Source organism: Copadichromis virginalis, linkage group LG17 (genome assembly GCF_057382275.1).
Source record: "Copadichromis virginalis isolate Kocher_CV1m ecotype Utaka linkage group LG17, C_Virginalis_male_GT1.1, whole genome shotgun sequence".
NCBI classification, from domain to species: Eukaryota; Metazoa; Chordata; class Actinopteri; order Cichliformes; family Cichlidae; genus Copadichromis; species Copadichromis virginalis.
In genome coordinates, this window is record NC_140634.1 from 37,570,937 (window position 1) to 37,591,123 (window position 20,187).

A 20,187-nucleotide genomic window follows, 5' to 3' on the forward strand; every position below is an offset into this window, starting at 1 on the left:
CAGCCTACCACTCCATAGCCTCGTCCAGCCCTGTGCCTTTGGTGGCTGAAGTCTTAAAGATCTGCCATTTTCTGTCTTTAAGGGCAGGCAGGCCCAGGGCGTTGGCCACCTCGGTCGGTGTCATGGCCTGATCCATGTCCTGTTTGTTTGCAAACACCACAAGGATCGCCTTCTTCAGCTCCTCTTCCTGAACAAGACATGGTCACAAAACTCCAGCGTGAAAAGTGGACCTTTTTGTTCCAACTTTCAATAAGCAGCTGCTGCACATTATCAGACAAACGGAAACAAATGACGGAAGCCGTTTACAGCTCCAGCTGCTGGGTTCATTATCACCTGCTAGCTGACAGTTAGCACACTTACCTCCAACATAGCAACCAGTTCAGACTTCGAGATGCCCATCCTGTCACGGTCACTGCTGTCGACGACGTAGATGACTGCGTCTGTGTTTGAGTAATAACAGCGCCAGTAGGGCCTGTGAAGCAGAAAATTAAATAGAAATGCTGATAAACTGGAGACAGGTAGGATGAGAGGAAGGAACTCCATCAAAGAGCGAGTGAGAGGTGGAGACTGAGTGCAACAATCCAAAAATAAAGATGAAGGCAAAGATACCAAACACTTTGGAAGGTGAAAACACTGAGAAAATAATGAAAATGAATGATGGCGAGCTAATAACACAACAGCTTCTTACAGCAGTAATCTGTGTATGGTCTCAACCAAAGATGAAATTGTTTTGCTTATTCAAATGAAAAGAAAAATGTAAATCTCCAGTTAGAAACACACGCAGGCCTCAATTCTCTACTCTTAACAAATCCACAGGAGGCTGTTTTCTTGCATTTTCACAGCACCACCTACCTGATACTCGTCTGTCCTCCCAGATCCCACACCTGGAACTTCAGGTTCTTGTACGTGACCGTCTCAACGTTGAAACCAATTGCTGCCGACAAAAGAAAATATTATTCATATAATCAAGTTATGCACTATAATAACGAGATGAGGAGAAAATGCATACTGCAAAGATATTTGTGGTGCAGTTTAAAGATGACATAGAAAGACAAATAAGGCTCAATATTAAAACACTTTATTTAGGAAAAGAAATATGTGAAAGCAGCTGAGTAGCTCCAATCACTTCAGGTGTATTAAAGGGTTTTTATTGTAATGTTTTATCCAACGGTTTCCTGTTTGTTATGGGAAACAACAAAATACCCTTATCTTTAAATAACAGCTAAATAAGTCAGGTATCTTACAAAAAAAGAAATAAAAAGATTCTCACTCACTGACGCAACATGGCTTTGAGGGAAGTTTGGGTGGAACTGTGATTAAGAACTACTAAAAATGTAAACAACCTGTGAAGTGAACTTCACACACAGAAGATAGTTTGAGTTCTTAAAACTAAATTAACCAAAATCTGATTAAAACCAGTCTCGAGGTCAGCTGAACATTTTTGGATATTTATGGTGTTGCTCTCGATTGGTTTATACAGACACCTCTGTCTCCATAGCAATACATTTAAACCTTTTCTGTCCCAGCCACAACTCAACTCAACTCAAGTCAAGAGGCTTTATTGTCACTCCAGCCATGTGCAGTACACAGTGAAACAAGACAACATTCCTCCAAGACAAGACCACGGTGCTACATATAACAGACAATCAACACAGGACTACATAAAGTGCAATGTGCAAAAATTGCAACAAAAAAACCCCAAACCTGTATTCATATCTACTTACAGTAGCTTCCATGTCATCTGACATGATGCCAAGTCAAATCCGCTGTGATTGCATAAAACAGGTTTCTCACAGAAGGGATGTTTGGGGTCAGAGTGCTTCGTTAGTTTGCTCGGCTCGCTGGCCTTTGATGTGTCAAACTCTGATAACTCCCACTGTCTGGCAGTTGATTAAAGGCATATTACACGAATTACACTGGTTCTCTCTTTTTCTCTCACTGAACCACATTACATTTTCTTATCATTCGCCAACATAAAACCTGAGCCATGGAAATCAGTCAGGCCATTCTTTGCCAAATGCACTAATTTTATCTGGCTGTGGATCAGGTCATCTGTGCTGGAGATGCTGGGTTATCTTAGCAGGGAGGTAGTCGACTAGTCACGATTACGTCGACTATTAAAATCGTCGACGACTGATTTAATAGTCGACGCATCGTTTGAAGCTTTGTAAGATCACAAAAGACGCAGGAATAAGTAGCAGGATTTAAGAGTGTAATAACGGACTGAAACAGAAGATGGCAGCACTGCACGTACAAGGATGCCAGCTCCCGTTAAACCCCGAAGAAGAAGAAGAAGAAGAAGCAGTGTCCCAGAATTCATAGCGCGGCCCTGCTCAGTAGTGATGGGATTTCCGGCTCTTTTTAGAGAACCGGCTCTTTCGGCTCCGAACCGGCTCTTCAGGTTGTTTTGTTGCTTTAATTAATTTATTATTAACAACAATATAAAATTATGCACAAAAGGAATTACTAATGTAAAAAAAAAGTGGTTTTATTTATATGTTTATATATAAATATATGCGGTGGCCCCTAAAGACAAAGCACGTACAAATGAAACACTTAAAGCTGTAAGCTAATGATAGTTATATAAGAGCAGATGCTGCTGGTGCAATAAGCTGTACATTTTCCGTCCAATGGATGCATGATCTGATTAGTCGACTAATCGCAAAAATAATCGGTGACTAGTCGACTATCAAAATAATCGTTTGTGTCAGCCCTACAGGGAGGCACTTCATGTAACAGTTAAATCCACCTATAATATCTCACCACTGTTCCAAAATCACAGTAGAGGTGACCAATCATAAAACGGTTTATGTATTTCCACCAGCACAGCGTACCACATAATTGCTGGGCCCAAAGTCAGTGGCACAGTTCTTTGCTGCATGATTCATCTCACATGGATATCAAAGCTACTTGTGCAAGTAATGCCATGTACAAATCATTGGCAAACCTGTCAAAATATTGGCTGGCTTTCAAAAGACACCAAGGCAGAACAGGCTCTGCATCAGCACCGCGCTGGTGGAGCATGTCTCATACGGGTACAGGTGGAACAGGCACTGCAGCATTTTTCTTCACAATAACAATATCGGTAGCTTTTTTTCACTTTGAATTACTGGAATGTGGGAGGAGGGGAGGGGGTGTGGTATTGCTTATACAAATATTTCTCGAAGCAGAAAAACAGCAGGAGTTTGGAGCTCCTGAACGTCAGGCACACGAGTGTGAAAATTTAAAGTTGAACTTGACACAGCAGGAAAATGAAGGCATAAAGACATTCAGCTGCTCCCTTTTTTCAAAGGCGTCACTATAGCAAATCTATACATGGAGACCCACATTGTATATGGCAGATTTAATGATGGATGCCTCCCAGGCTTGGGAATACCACAGGAGAACACTAGCTTGTGACTCCCTTGAAGCTGGGTTTGACTCCCCTCTTGATATCAGTCTAGAATCTCTAAGGTGAATACGTTAACCCCTACACTATGGAGCCACTAAATGTGCAATCGAGATACAGACAAAACAAATACGTACTGGGAATTGTGGTCACCACCTCTCCAACCTGCAGTCTGTACAGAATTGTGGTTTTCCCGGCACCGTCCAAACCCAGGATCAAAATCCTCATCTCCCTGGTGCCAAACAGGCCAGAGAAGAGACTAGAGAAGAAACCACCTGAAGAAGAAGAAAAAGAAAGGAGTAGTGAGAAAAAAGGATGAATGTGCAGAAATATTTACTTTTCATCAAACACCTAGTTCCCTTGGACTTTTAGGGGTAGTATTGCTTTTTCTTTTTTAACATTGACAGAGTGCTGGTGTTGCGCCAAAAAGTCATTTCCGATGTTTATGTGTTTTTTTTAAATGTGTAATGTCTCTGCTTGCATTGGTTAAAAGATTGTAGTCAACAGGATTTATATGGGGTTTTATGAAAAACAGAGAAATTAACTCGAAAGTATCTTTATGACTTTGTGACATTGTACCCACATTATAACCGATCCAGACCTTTTTAGCCACTTCAAATATCTTTATACAAATTTTATGTTATATTTGTTGCAATTTCTCCTACCCCTTTATCCATATCCTTCTTAAAGGAGACAATTTCAATGTCAATGATAGTTTTTAACTGGGTAAATAAAGGATATATAAAAATCACTTTGCCAGAAAGTGATTGCAGCTTCTCCCTTGTAACTTAACTTCACTCATGGCTATGGATAAATTTGACATATGTTTAACATAGTTATTTATCTAATTGTAATGTTATTTAATCATTTTTTGACAGACGATCACTTTTTGGCACAACACCGGCCAAAATAAAAATCTTCATCGACAGAGACCAAGCTAGCAGTTAGCAAAGCCCGAGATTAATTGCAGAGTGTATTAATGATAATACACACACATACTACATACTGTAGGTATACTGAACACGTGGGAGCTTAGCTGCAGATGCTTTAACGCAAAGACATAATTGGACAGATAAAATCATGCCTTTTTATCACAACCATAAATGACCAAACAGGTACAGAATACCAAATACTATACAGCCCCCAACAATGGACGCAAGTCTTTGCTTTTCACTTTTAAGTAGGTGAAAATGTATGATGCCCTGTGCGAGAGATTCCACTGCTTCAGTTCTTAAAATCTTTATGAAAATGTATATAATTTATGATTTTTCCCACCAAAGTTAAAAAGCTGTGTAAATTATAAAATAAAAGCAATTTCTATTGGTTTTAATTTATCGTAAGCGCCTTGAGACAACTGTTGTTGTGATTCGGTGTTATAAATATAAAATTGATTTGATTTGACAAGCAGAAGTGACCAAAAAGGCGAATATGCCGAATACATTTAGGCTTGTAGTTCTTTACTCTCTTCCTGATTTCCATGGAAGCTACTAACCGATTTACTGTCACTGTCAACCAGGCAAACTGCAGTTAGCTTAGCTACACACAGTGTTATGGAGTTTTGGTATTAGCAGAAAATAAAATGCATGTCATCATTCATGATCAATGCCAGTATGTTCATGTTTTAATTACAACAGAACTGTTTGGTCGGGGAATATTAACAACATGCTGTTAATAAAGAGCAAAACATATTCACTGTAAGTTGCTAATTTTGGCAGGCAAGCTAACTGGCTACACTCGCACATTAAATTAAACAAACAAACAGGGATATACCGGGATATAATCATTAATACACACGAAGATTACATGTAACTACACAAAATCACGTTTTGCTGAGCAATTGTGAAAATACTCACCCATTTTGATAAAGCCAGGGTCCTTATTTCCACACTAAAGTGCCAGATTTCACAGGATGCGGATCTTCTTCCGTGTGGTTGACGTGTCGCTGAACGACGTCACCAACTTGTCGCTTGGAGTTTGCTTAGCAACATTCGTCACACACAAAAGCGCTAATAAAATATAAAATAAAGAAATCGCGACAAATGGAGCAAACTTCAGTAACTCTGGCTAATAAATTAATAATTTGACCGTTTATAAAAAAAATATTACTATAAAATGTGTCGTATTGGCTACGCTGCTTTATAAAAATATAATCGTAGTGATCGAAAGTGCGGCACGCGAAAAGAAGACGTTAAAGCGCAGGCTACATTCAAGAAGACAAAAAGCAGTCGCGTTCCTAACTGTTTTGAAGCCAGTCTCAGCCAAGGGAATGTGACAAATAAAATTGCGAAGAGTTTTGAACGCAACTCGCATTAGACGAAGGAGTTGCCCTCTCTGAACAGCATCAAATTTATGATCACCAGATACTGGAAAGATTTTAAAGCTAGGCTTTCAAGCTGCTAATACGTAATGTTTATTTAAAACGAGATGCAGCCGTTATGAATAGCCGTTATGAATTAGGAGTAACTTCGCTGTGAAGAAATTGCTCTGAGTTCTAGTTATCCACGAATGGACCTGGTCACTGTCGGCTGAGACATCATTTACAAATCCGCGGTGAGACTGAGACGGGACCGCCAGGATGGTGGAGCGGTCGGACCGAGCCCCTTTGCTAGACTGGGAAGAGGTTCCGTCCGCGGAGAAGACCGGAGGTACTTCTCCGACGAAGGAACGACTGTCGAGTCCCTCCAACAGCCGTGCCTTAGGATGCTCCGCGCCCGGGTTTGGGTGGAGCAGCGGACCAGGGGGTCCCATTGCCAGCAGGTCTGTCTCCAACGCAGACGGCTGCAGCGCCCCGCCCGCGACCTCCAGCGATCTGGCGGGTACAGACGAAGCGCTGCCACCCGACAAGGAGGAGCATCTCTCGGATACAGGACCGAGAGAGGTGTCGCTAGAAGACAGGATGGTGAAATGGGAGGAAAAGGACCAGATAGTGTCGGTGTTTGTGGTTACATTCAATACCAGATCAGGTGGGACATCAAATGTACTTATATGGAATTTATTTAACCTTATAAAAACAAATACAGGCAGGCTTTAAAAGAAGGGCAATGATCAGCTTATAGACAGGTCAGAATAAACAGATGCAGCTGTTGTGTCTGACGCTCAGAATGACCAAGTCTGCAGACCACCACAGGTGTGGCTTTTTCTGACCTGCAACAGTAGTTTGGAGACATTATCTAAAGGCACGACATCTTCTGCAAGCCTAGTGGCAGAATAAGCCATGACAAAATGTCAGGAAGAGTGCTGTGGTAGAAAATCAATCAGCTGGTGCTTTATGCACAGTAGAGCCATACATTTTTAATGACAGATATGTTAAAGACAGGGGCGAACCCACTATGAAACAGTTACTTAGGAGGCAGGAGATCAGGTTACGATTCACTGGATTTAAGGCTTCATGATGATGCTTTGGAGGCATGCAGTGCAGGATATTCCCTACAGGGTGGAGCTGGCCACTTTATGATTTTGCGGTGTCTGGTTGAGTGAAGACCAGGAGCATGGTGTGATGAGCAGTTTTATTTTCTAGATTTGACGAAAAGAATCATAAGTACCTGTGTTACAGGGGCTTCACTGAAAGACCTCAATTAGAAACCAGCAAGCTACCAGATAAGCTGAAGCTGAATCAGTTCCCACTCATCAGTGTTACCGTGGACTTCCAGGCCACTCATGACCCGATCCCACATGCTTGCTTATTGCTGGAACCACGTGATAAAGCTAGGCTGACATTTTTATCTCCACAATATAATTTCCAGTTACATCATTCTGTTAAGGAGTCTAGTCTGTGGTATGATAAAAACAGGATGACACAAAAGATGTTCATTTGTAGGATTTTAAAAGAAAACCAGATCAAACGAGCAGCGGCACATTGGACAAATTCTTCTTTAACCACCACTTAGAAACATCAGTGCCCTTCTAAGTCGAACGCCACCCAGATATGTTTATAAAGGAAGGATGCATCAATATAGAAGTATAGTGTCTTATAATGGTAGAGTTGTCACAACATAATATAATGGCAAATATTTTTATATGAAGTCAAAGGAGCTTGCAAAGAAAAGCGTCTGGACTTCTTTAAGTTGCTTGAAGACGTTTCACCTCTCATCCGAGAAGCTTCTTCAGTTCTAAGGTCAAATGGTGGAGAGTCCCAGATTTAAACCTAGTGGGAGTATCCCCCCACAGAGGGACAAAAGGACCCCCTGATGATCCTCTAATCGCCTGAGCCAAGGTGTGAAACTGGGTGTGGGTCCCAATCAGCCAGGGTTTCGGGTGAGCTCATTGTGAAACCTGGCCCCACCTTATCATGCGAATTCCTGAGGTCAGATGGCCCTGGATGTGAGTGGGCGTTAAGGCATCTGGGGAGGGAACTCAAAACTGGATTATAGATGGCAGACAATTGGTGTCGTAAACCACCGTCTCTGTTCAAAGATGGTCGCTCACACTGGACATAGATGGCTTCTTTCACTCCTTTTTCAAACCATCTGTCCTCTCTGTCCAAAATGTGAACATTGGCATCCTCGAAAGAGTGACCTTTATCCTTAAGATGCAGATGGACTGCTGAGTCTTGTCCTGTGGAGGTGGCTCTTCTGTGTTGTGCCATACGCTTGTGAAGTGGCTGTTTGGTCTCTCCAATGTAGAGGTCTGGGCATTCCTCGCTGCACTGTACAGCATGCACCACTGATTGGGACCCACACCCAGTTTCACACCTTGGTTCAGGCGATTAGAGGATCATCAGGGGGTCCTTTTATCCCTCTGTGGGGAGATATTCTCCCACTAGGTTTAAATCTGGGACTCCCCACCATTTGACCTTAGAACTGAAGAAGCTTCTCGGATGAGAGGTGAAACGTCTTCAAACAACTTAAAGAAGTCCAGACGCTTTTCTTTGCAAGCTCCTTAGACTATGATGACCTGGATGACTGAGAACCTTCACAGACATTTTTATATGAAATAATCAAAATCATTATTTGTAAGATGAAATTATTTACACATACATATACAGTTACTTACAGTGAATATATTTATTTTTGTCATTACTCATATTTTGAGTGTTATTCATTATTCATCACATATCAAACAAAGCAAAGTTACTGGGGGAGTTATTATGATTATTTACCATGATTTCTTTCTTAAAGCTTCTATGCACATTACTGTAACATTGTTAGAATATCGATGTGTATATATATTTTCTTGTGACACAGCTATCTATACACTACACCAGTGAAACTAAAGGATTCCCCATGCTGGTTTGACCTACCACCTGGTATGGCCCGGATCTGGCCCCACACAGTGTGCTTACACATGGCCCACATACTGCGAAGAATGACGGCCCTTTGGTGGCCCAGATCTGGTTTGACAGATGGGGCCCACACATGGGCCAGCACAAGGCCAGTTGCAGACAAACTGGTGGTCCTGTGCTGGCCCATATGTGGACTACTCTGGCAAACCTGATCTGGGTCACCAAAGGGCCGTCATTCTTTGTGGTATGTGGGCCATGTCTAAGTTGTGTGCAGCCACGGGCCAGTTGTAGACACACTGCTGCTGGCCCTGTGCCGGCTCAGAATAGTTTCAGCTCTGGTCCCAGATGTCAGCCTAATGTGTACCTTAATCAAGCCATGTAAAAACAACATGTGCCAGAACATGCAAAACAGTGCAAAAGTAACATGACAAAACTCTGTTCACACAATGAATGGACTGATTCTTATATAGTGCTTCTAGTCTCCCTGATTACTCAAAGTGCTCTATACAACATGCCACATTTACCCAATCACACACTTTCTCTAAACTGAGTTCTTCCTGACTACATTCATACTCTTGACATGCAGACTAGAGGAGCCAGAGATTGATCCACCACATACGTCTTATCATGCCAGAAGTCAGCCAGCAGTGCCGGCTTGATACCAGATCCGGGCCAGACCTGCTTGCTATGTGGGCAGACTCACTTCGGCGTGACTCCCATTGGCAGCACTTATCAGATGAATGAGAGCGAAGGGAACTGAAGTGAAAAAAATTGTACTGGATAAAAAGGTTAATAATGGAAAAATGGCAGACAGTGAGGAACAGCAAAGTAGAGCTAATTACTTGAACTGATATACCGTTATAATTGGAAAATAATAACACGTATACAGACAAACAACATGGTGAATAAATACATATATTTCTCCTCCTTAAGTTATAGAAATATATGTGTCCTCTGGATCTTGTGGTACTCTGCAAATATCGAATTTTAATACTTTATAATGTTTTTTTAGAAAAGGCACTGAACTGAAGTTATATAACACGAGTTCTTCATCAAGGTTGTTTTCTGATACACAGCATTTGATGTCAGATACGAGATGAAGCGCCGTTTTATGACTCATTCCTTACATCGAAATGAAACATAATAACACAGAGGCAGATGGACACATGAAAAAAAAATCATCATTAGTTTGTACTTGAAGGTTCAGTCCCTGAGCTCATATGTGCTCATGTTAGTAAATAAAGCAGTTTATCGCAAATATGCTTATGAAATTTGATTTAGATTATCATGCAATATATTGAGCATCACAGAATCGCTGTATTGTCGTTGTGGGCAAGTGTTCGTGATTTTCATTGCTGAGTAACTTCTCTCGTATTTGTATCTGGTATGTGGATGCGTTATTTGGGCAAATGTGTTCCTGGAAAGTGTAAGTGTCCTAAGGTGCACCAGGTCCTAGACAGAATTCAATATAATTCAATTTTAGTCATATAGCATCAAATTACTGCAACAGGTGTCTCAAGCTGCTTTATAGCAGCTTTAGGCACTCAGACGACCCCCTATGAGCAAGCACTTGGCAACAGTGGGAAGGAAAAACTCCCTTTTAACAGGAACAAACCTCAGGCACACCCAGGCTCAGTGTACAGGGATTTTGTTATTCCACCTATAATAATGCTGTAGGATGCTGTGAGAATGTTTAGACAAAATTTGGATTTTAGGATAATTCCTCCCGGATGTTAGTTGTGCATCCACACCCATAGATCATAGATCAAAGCAAAACCAGATGTTTGTAAAATTACTTTGACTTTCCATTCTTAGCAAGACCCATGAGTAACATCTGGTCCATACACCTAGCACTGCATGAGAGTCAAAGTTAAACACTTGAAGTCACTACCAGCTGTCGGTAAAGCATCTTTTCTTCGTGGATGACAGACACCAGCAACTTCATATTAAGCACTGATCAGCTCATATTTCAGCAGAAACTCTTACGCAGAGATCTCATGATGAGATTGAAAGGCACACTGGCTGAGTCACCTTCGGTTTCTCAGCTCCTGTCAGCTCATATTTGCTCAGCTGCGTCAACCAACAAGTAATGAATTCCAGGGAATATAGTTGGACTCCTGAAAACACACTGTCTGTTCCTGTATCAGCCTATATCCATTTATTCAAGTTTTATCATTATTATTGTCTCTGTGCTGTTTGGGTGTGATAGGAAACATGCTGGAGTGGTGTCTGCCCAAAGACATGGACCTGGATGGAGTGGAGTTCAAAGCCATTGCCAGCGGCTCCCACCGAGTCAGCACAGACTTCATGTAAGGATCAGTATCTGTGTCTCTTACACTCTTACACAGCCGAGTCGCTAATTTTAAGTATTAGGATGCACCCCCATGTCCTCATCCTGGCAGGACAGAGCCGAGGAAAGTGTTGCCTGACAAAAAAAAAAAAAAGGAACAGCCATCTGGCAGCATCTTTGCTTTTTCATGACTCACGGCCTCATCTGTGTCCCTCTCCCCTCTTTCCACAGCTACTTCCGTAAGGGCTGCTACTTTGGCCTCGCCTGCTTTGCCAACATGGCAGTGGAGAGCACGGTGGAGAGGGGGGCCAGGATGAAGTCGGTTGGGATCCTGTCTCCCTCCTACACCCTGCTCTACCGCTACATGAGCTTCCTGGAGCACCAGGTCAGGTAAGAGCACTGAGCTTGTACAATGGAGAGCTCTGCTCATCAAGATCTATGACTTTCTATCAACGAAACATTTAGACCAACCAACTGAGTGTACTTTTTAGTTTTTTAGTAAAGAAAATAGCATATTTTTGGGAATTGTGGGTCACTCTTATTTATATTGCATGTTTAAAAGCAACAGAAGTTTACCCAAAGTGCACATGAATTAACAATGTAATTATCCCTGCAGTGTGCAAGCAGGGGGTGGGGAGGGGGGGCTGTTTTCCTATCTGTTTTTGGCCCGGCACCTATCCCCTTTCTTTGGTAGGAGTGTGCATGTATTTTTCTAGCTTTCATAATATTTTGAATAGAGAATACTTCAAAAACAGTAATGGCAACAAAATAAGATGAACATCAAGCTACAGTTGAGAGAAATATAAAACCCCTACCGAACGGACACAAAATGCAAAGGAAACTTTTTCAAAGACAGTGGAAATTGGAGTTATGTGATGTGATGCCTATTTTGAACTGGTTTAAGGCCAGTGAGTGAGTGACTTTTTGTTTATAATGAAAAAGAGTTGACCTTCGTTTTAGTCGACTGTTCAAGTTGAACTCTAAGAAAACTGGTTTGAAAATTTAAAAGGACCTAAAATAGAACCCTGTGGTACACCTCAATTAATGTTACTTGTACACAACATGTAATTACCTGTAGTGACTGAATGCAGTGTTGATTAAAAGTCTTGACCCCCCCCCCCCCCCCCTCTGTTTTTTTTCTTCCTAATAGCCAGACCTGTAATTTTTTAATGTCTGCTTAAACAATAGTTCTGCAGGGTTTCTGAAGGTCTTTCAACACATTTCCTTTGGAGTTTCACTGCTTTTTAACTCATTTTTAGTCCCTGTGCCCATCCGTTTCAGGGGAATGTTTTAAAGCCACTTGACACTTTTAATTACTCAACTATCTAAACAGAATAACCAGAGTTTTGTCTAAGCATAACACCCATCTTCAGATACTTTTGTTATCAGCAGCACGTCACATAACACATATTTTGTTCACTTTTTTTTTTTTGTTGAATCTACAAAAATGCCAAAGATAAGCTTGAAATAAGTTTGCAAACTAAGTCAATCACAAAGGGTCATTAGCTGAAAATTTGGCATATCATGGCACTGTGTGCAATGCGTCCTTAAAAAAATCTGGGGAAACTGGATAAGTGAAGGATAGGAGAAGAAGTGACAGGGCTAAAAACTAAATGCAGCAGACAAACGGAATCTGAAAGTCATGTCCTCAAGGTCAGTGTCAACATTTTCAAATTCCAGATGACTAATCAAACAAATGATAAGAAAGCTTAACTTAGAGAGTTCAGGCTAAAGAATAAAGGTGGGCATACCAAATATTAACTTTAAATCAAGAATTTGTATTATATAAAGTATTTCCTGTTATGATTGGATGTTACAATAAATTCCTGCACCTATTACCAGCTGTTCTATTAAAAAAACTATAAAGAAATGAGTACGCAGTACTGTAGGTTCTTTTTGGTCACTTGTTAATAATCCAGATAAATGAAAGGATAAATATATCAGAAGAAGGTTTTGATCAGACCACATGTCTTCTCCCAGAGAATAAGTATGTCCTGATCTCAGATCAGATGTTTAAATGTCCATGTTTCAAGTCAGTGTTTCTCTCAGTGCTGAGATCAATCGATAAGATAGTGAGAAGTCATAAATTCAGCAAATCTTCCACTTTGAACAAACTGCAATGAGTTATTCATTGATCGATAAATGTTTAGTGTTATATTGTGTCTTTATTAGAGATTAGACTCACCCTGGGTCAGTATGATTATTCACAACCAAATGTAGCATTAAGAAAATGGCAGATTTTGGCCAATTCTGAGTGAGTTTTGCTCACTAGAATAACAAACGGTTTAAAAAGATTATCACTAAGTGTCCTACAAAGAGACAACATCAGTGTCTCTACAGCTATTTTTGGTATGTGGAATGGAATCTTGTGCTTGGCAGCAATGAAGTGCTAATTTTCACCTCTCTTCACTGTTAATCTGTGCAGTTGTGCAGAGTGCCGTGCAACATGCTCTGAACAGAGATACCCTGAGTCCATGTGCACAAAGACTAAATTGGCACAGAACCAGGCTTCCTTGTTGATCCTCTGTCATGTGATCTGCACCAGTGTATCCCGTACAGTCTTATCGCCTATAGTTCACCTCTCATTGTTATCACACAGTGCAGTTTTGGTAAGGAGCTGCAGAAGAGCAGTGACACTGAGACTAAAGGCTAAACGATCATTTCTGTATATCATTATTTCATTAATCACCAAAAAAAAAAATCAGTAGCTTAACAGTGAGCATTCAGTGTCCATGTTTCCTTTCTGTGCTGAAACAAGTCTGAAAAGATGTAATCATAAGAAATTTCTGCCTGATGTGGGTGTGCAAACTTGGCTAGTGGGAACACCCTTAGCACACAGACACACCTGGTGCAGACTGGTGTGTTTGCTGTCGAGCAGCTGCACAGGGAGCAGTTTGGGGTTAAGGACAACGTGGAGGAGCCGGCGGCGCCGTTTTACTTCCACCGCTCAGAATCGCTCGATCTCTTCTATACAAATAAGTGAGAGCTCTACATGCAACAGAAGACACCGGCTTGCTTACAGCAACAGCTCGCACTTTCCATGCTTCCTGTTTTCTCTGAAAAGAAGCACATTCCTCCAGACAACACTTCACTTCCCTTTATTGTTACTAGTGGTGTGCACAGGCCCTTTTACTCCAGTGCCTCATCCCAAGCCGTGCCACACTTCCTCCTCAGCAGCTCCTCGAACACGTCTCCCTCTGTTCTCGGACTCTCTTTCTCCCTGCTTTCCCTGACAGTCCTCTCTTCCTCTTTCCACAGTTCCCACACTCTGGCCTCTCCTGGCCTCCAGTCATGCAGCGGTCATGCTCTTTACTCACCAATTCCAACATAGCTCACACCACATTCCCCATCTGCTGGCTGCCATTGTAGTCATCTGTTTCTTACATAATGGCCTCTCTTGCTGGTCACAAGGCAATTAAGATATTTAGCAATTTGCGAAGAGTTTCCCCCCTCGCTCGCTCGATCTCGCTGCTTTTTTAAACATGTTCTGTTATTTGTTTTCTCTTTGCACTCGCAGCTTGTGGAACTCATTAGTTTTGCAGGGAAAAGCTAAAAAAAGAAAGGTGTGATGAATGAAATTGTGTCTTGGCATAGAGTAACTGCAGCCTGAAAACTCTAAGCAACTCCCACTGCAACACAAAACACATTAAAAACATTTACAGGTGATAAATGTGACCCTTTATCTTGTAGTAAAACCCGACAGTGGAGCCAGAGCGACTAGAATTCTACCTTGATTTGAGATTAAGCACAAACAGCTACTTGATAAGTACTTACCCTGTGTGATGAACCTTTGAGGCCTTTAATAAGATTCATTGCTGAAACTACTGTTTTACTAGTTGAGTCACAGAAAATGGATCCACAGTAGGTTTACAACAACAATAACAAAAAAGATTTATCAGGCCAAAAAGGAGCATTTGGTAATTTTAGTTTCTAATTTGGAAGAAATAAAATTTGAAAAAAAGACAATATTAAATCATTTCTGAGGTTCAGGAGTTAAGAAACATGATCAACTTAAAGTTTAGCTCAAATCCATGAGGAGTAAGCTGCATATTGGGAAAAAAATTAATGAGCTAGCGTGACTTTCCCCCTTTTTTTGACAGAATGGTAGCTTTGGCAGCACAGAGTAAGAGTTTAATGCAGTTTATTAATGTTAAAACTGAATATATTACATTGCTGTTCCAATCTAGTTTATCAGTGAAAACTCAATGAAACTCATAGACTGTATATAAAAGATGGATGCAGTTGCCCTAACTTTACCCACGACCCCTGGTAAACGTCAGCATTATCATTTTGGCTGCTGCAGCTGAGGCAGGTGCTAAGTTATCAGATAACACCAGCTAGCTGATGCAGACCAGATGAGTGCACGATAAAGTTACCAGTTGAGGGATTACAGATTTTAGCATTTCTGCAGTGACTTCATTTTACAGAGGTTCCTGCCACCAACAACACTACAAATTAAATAATCAGCTGATCTGAGCAGGGTAAACAATTTAATAAATCACTGAACATAACACGTTTTTTTTAGATAGCTTTTATTTCTTTCATGTGTGAAAGAAAAAGATATTGTCTAAAATATCAAGATATCAGACTTTTAAATCACCAAATATTGGTATCAGTATCAGGCTTCCAAAAATCCGGTTGGGCTCTATTTATCCTGATGTGCTAGACTAAGGTTGATACTACTTGGAAAGTAAGTCCTGAAAAAACTGTGAATAGCTTTCATTTGGCAGCTTTAAGTTAGTTATTGAGACTTCTTGGTAGCATTTTCTTTCCCTCAGACTGACGTCCAGTCCACCGCATATTGATGGGAATTTGAGCCACATTAAAGCATGATTTAAGGGCCATACAGAAATTCATTTGTGTAACAAAACCCTGCAGATGATCATTTGTTTAACAACACCGCTGCACTAATGAGCGAGAGTTATGTGTTCCACATTTTATTTTGAAATCACGGCTCGCTCTGATGAACAGTGTTTGCGTTTTAACTTAATTAGCTGATGGCCTGAGCAGCACCATCTGTGCAGACACAGAGCAGTGAACTGATTTGAGACGGTGTCTGTTAAACTGATCATATGGAGCATTTCTTTTTAATAACCCGCTGTTTTTTTGTTTTTTTTTACCTCTTTCTTTTTTTTGGATGCCATTGTTACCTTTCTCTAGGCTCCAGCTTCAGTCCCCGGGCCACTACTCTCACCTTGAGGCCTTCTATGAGGACAAGAGAGCACTTCTGCCCCCTAGTGGAGACGCTGTTGTCACTGCGTTACCAGCCAATGCTTGGAGTGCAGCAATCAACCACAGCATGCATCCTGAGATGAAGGTGGGATGGACCATTTTATTCCTAAAACAGCTTAAATGATTATTTGTTCTTCAGTAATGCATATTTCTTCACTTGGATACATTTGGAGCAGATCACCCACCCGGCCGGCTGCATGTCCCACTTCATCCGCTTCTTCGGGGAGCAGATCATGGTACTGTGGAAACTGGCTCTTCTCCGCCGACGCATCCTCATCTTCTCTCCTCCACCCGTGGGTGTGGTCTGCTACAGAGGTGAGAAACATCTGGATGAAGGTTGACTTCCCTGTTATTGCTTGTCATCTGGTCCTCAGCAAGGTAGTGAAAAATGTTTCTTTCCGGAAATGTTAATCAAGTCCTTAAAAAACAGAATCAGCCAATTAAATCTTTGTTGTTTACTAAGCTGTCACGGTGTGGGGATTTCACATCACAGGACAAACAGTTCCTTTCCAGCTGTAGCAGCTTTTGTTAGCCCACACATCACGCGCACATTACCTGCTCTGCTCCTCTCGGTCTCCCCCACACTCGTGCATCATTTCTCTAATTTCTCCCTCCACCCCGTCAGTGTACTGCTGCTGTTGCCTGGCAAACATCTCTATCCCCGGGGTGGGCGTGGCCGTGCCCGAGTTCCGGCCCTTCTTCTACGTTAATGTGGCTGATATCAGCGCCCTGGAGAACGAGCTTTCCTATGTCGCGTGTAAGTAGATGCTCAAAATAAGTTGACGTTTGTTAAAAACAAAAAGCCTCACTAAAAAAACAGACTCATCGGGCTGATGTGTAACCAGGAGAGCTGAGCATGTTCTTAAATTTGAGGGATTCTGCATGTTTGTATGTTTAGGCACCACTGAGAAGATCTTTGAGGAGAAGAAGGATCTGTACGACGTGTACGTAGATAACCAGAATGTAAAGACCTACAGAGACGGCCTGAAGCCGCTGCTCCGCCTCAGCACAGCCGACAGGGAAAAGTATCGTAAGCTCACCGAGCAGAGGTAGGCTAAAGTCTGCTTTTTAAAACATTAACAGGCTCAAAAGTTTGAGTTTTGTTTTGGGTTTTTTTTTTTTTTACAAATATTCTTCTTCACTTGGTAAATCTTGCTTTTAGCTTCAGAACGGCCTTAGTTTTTCATGGCATACCTTCATTAAGCTGACAGGAGTGACTATCGGTGCGGTCTTCTGCTGCTGGAGCCGATCTGCTTCAAGGTTCAATGAATTGTGTGCACAGAGAGGCTCTTCTGCATACTTTGGTTGGGCCCAGCAGGTATTTGAGTAAGCTCAGAGCAGTCTGGACATTCTCCTCTGACCTCTGACCTCCGTACAGCATTTTTGCTCACAGAACTGACCCACTGCTGCCCCTACTGTACTTACATGTAGCAAAAGTTAACATGATAACCCAGGAGAAATAGTTTGCAGCTGTAGCGTTATGATTTAACTCTATACATTTAGTCGTGCTAATGTTGGTGGTTCGGACCTGCTGGCTGGTGGGGTTAGCATGTTAAGCCTACATACAGCCTCACAGGGCTGCTAGCCTGGCCTTCGTTTTACTGCTAGCAGCTGCATGTGTGCACGCTGGGATGACTTTGTCTTATGAGAACCTCTGTAAATTGTGTGTGTGTGTGCAGACAGATGCTGCTGTACTCCCAGGAGGAGAATGGAGACTGTGTGTCCAGTGAAGAGGATCTCTTTATTCTGTGAGTACAGAGCAGTTTATTTAATCGGTCTAGTGACTAACTACAGTACTCGGAGCAGACACGGCTCTATCTTATGAAGATTGTAGAGAAAGAACAGTGAACAGGCAGTGAGCCTGCTTTATTATCCTCATGGTAGCTATTACGTGTCACAGAGGGTCGTTTTGTGCTGATTTTGTGATTTCTCCACAGTTACTGTTATGAATAGTGGAGGAAAAAAGAACAGATTGAACAGATTTCAGTGACTGACTCGTCTGCCTTGTCTGCCTGGTCTACCCGAGGTTTTTCCTGGAACAGAACAACAGGATTTTCCAGACGCTGAGCGAGGTGGCAGGAAGCCCCGACCCCACCGTAACCCAGGAGAGCGTGAGGGCCATGGGCCTGGATCCGCACGGAGACAGGCTCTTCCTGCTCCACCTTCTGGAGATCTACGGCTACGACACCCTGCTGGTGTCAGAGCAGCTGTGCTGCAGCTGAGAGTCGCCACTGCTGGTTTTAGAAGGTGGGCTGACTTGCCTCGAGCCAACTGAGAGTGCTGCACTTCATGGAGTCTTCAGGACAGTTTGAGCGTCCAGAAACATCTCTGGAGCTTTTGTTTCGTTTTGTTTTCTATCTCCACCTGCTTCTTTTGTTTGCTGTAGTTTTGCTCCTTCATAACCTGTTGGCAGGATCAACAATAAGTCAGCTGCTGTGGTACAAACGAAAGTAACGTAGTTAGTTTTACTCAGCACAGCTTCACAGAGGAGATAAAGTAACTGTTTGAATTTCTCAAACTCGGCCGAGGAAAGAAACGCGTCGTTTGAACACCGTAGGAAGCCTCTCCGAACCCAGGATCGATGATATAACTGATGCTAAACTGGAACAAACAGAACTGGGGCATCTAGTGGAAGATGAAGACAGAGAGATGGAAACTTTTATTCAAACTTGTTCAAACTGAAAATTAATGTATCTAAGTAAAAGAGTTAGGGTTGTTGTATAAAATATCGATTTTTCCTTTGTGTCGTGTGTCCATGTGTGTCTGGAGGGCCAAATTTCAGGCCACTGTTGCTCTCCTTGTATCAAGTGCTGGATTTAAACATCCAATTAAGAAGCCTCTTTGTCGATATCAGGGCCTCCTTTTTTGTATCCTCACTAACAGGTCAAACTGCCTTCCTCTTAAGTCCGTAAGCATAAGCGTTTAAGTGGCATTTAAAGCAGCTAATGGAAGATGTTGCTGAGTAATTTCATTGACATCTCCCAGGCAAAGCTAAGACTACAGATCATTTGTCTCCATGCACACAGAGGAGTTTTGAAATGGCTTGTTGGCACCCAAAGTCTCTTTCATTTTTCATTTTAATTTACCATCTCCAGTGTCAAGAGAAAGTAAGGAAGAGAATGAACTCACTATATATTTTCACCTCCAGCAAGTCAGGGGGTGAGTGCTTTAGCTTTTTATTGCCTCCTTTTCTGGATGCTGAGTATGGAGCTTGCTGGCAGGAGGAAAAGAAGGAGACAAAGAAGATTGATGCAGAGGGTTGTTGTGACAAGAGGATGCTAGAGATAGGGTGAAATGGAGGCAGACGATTCGCTGTGGCGACTCCTATAGAGAGCAACCGAAAGAAGATGATACTGTGAAATACTGAGGTCAGTGTACGTGCAAAAAAAAAAAAAAAATCGCTTTAAACAAAAGCTCAGGTCTTAGACTGATCCTGGCTCTGTATGATGTCAGTAAGAGAGGATATTCCTAATATGGTAGCAGATGCCCCACCCACTTGCTGTCCGGAGGGGCAGCCAATCAGAAGAGAAGGTGAAAGTGAGCTAAAACTTCAAACACAGGATGAACTCAAGGGCTACACCAAGGCCCCTTATAAGTTGAGCAAGGATCCTTCAAGTACATCCTAGTCCTAGAGCTGAACCATTTAGCTGGAAATGAGAATATAGGTTCACTTTATTTAAAACACTAATGCATTTTTTATAATTATACATTTGTTTGTTCAGGTTTTTTTTTTTTTGGTTTTTTTAAGAGTTCCTGTGTCTTCAAAAGCTCACTGCTAAAATAGCATGAGTTAGCTCTTTTAGCAGATAGGACCACGGCACCAGCTAGCAGCAAAGTTTGTAGAGCTGTTTTGTAAGCTGCACACTGGATTGATCAGTTTTTGGTTAAAACAACTGTTGATCGTAGATAAAAGCTGGCTTAAATGTGAGGTTCTACTGCACAACCAACATGTATAAAGGACATCAGAGCTCTGGTGGCAATTTTATCAAAAGGAAAGCTTTTCCTGTCACAATTGTTCATGTAAAAGTGAAAAACTATCCTAATGGAGCTTCAAAT

The 20,187-nt window shown here is 41.8% G+C and overlaps 2 protein-coding genes across 2 annotated transcripts in view; one reads left to right on the forward strand and one right to left on the reverse strand.

Moving 5' to 3' along the window:
• Positions 1-5,348, reverse strand: part of arl1 (ADP-ribosylation factor-like 1) — a 6,438-nt gene extending 1,090 nt beyond the window's left edge. Inside the window, exons 1-5 of the mRNA XM_085437689.1 lie at positions 5,242-5,348; positions 3,526-3,663; positions 853-934; positions 361-472; positions 9-187 (exon numbers count right to left, since the gene is read on the reverse strand). Coding sequence (XP_085293815.1) covers positions 9-187; positions 361-472; positions 853-934; positions 3,526-3,663; positions 5,242-5,245 — 515 coding nt within the window. The 5' untranslated portion in view covers positions 5,246-5,348. The remainder of the gene's footprint in view (positions 1-8; positions 188-360; positions 473-852; positions 935-3,525; positions 3,664-5,241) is intronic.
• A 264-nt stretch (positions 5,349-5,612) lies between these two features.
• On the forward strand, positions 5,613-19,556 carry LOC146689879 (DENN domain-containing protein 11-like). The gene is made up of 9 exons (XM_085437688.1): positions 5,613-6,351; positions 10,819-10,918; positions 11,131-11,289; positions 16,060-16,216; positions 16,308-16,446; positions 16,757-16,888; positions 17,030-17,180; positions 17,811-17,879; positions 18,158-19,556. Exons 1-9 carry the CDS (start codon positions 5,964-5,966, stop codon positions 18,351-18,353), a joined length of 1,491 nt encoding a protein of 496 aa, XP_085293814.1. The 5' UTR covers positions 5,613-5,963; the 3' UTR covers positions 18,354-19,556.
• The last annotated feature ends 631 nt before the right edge of the window (positions 19,557-20,187 follow it).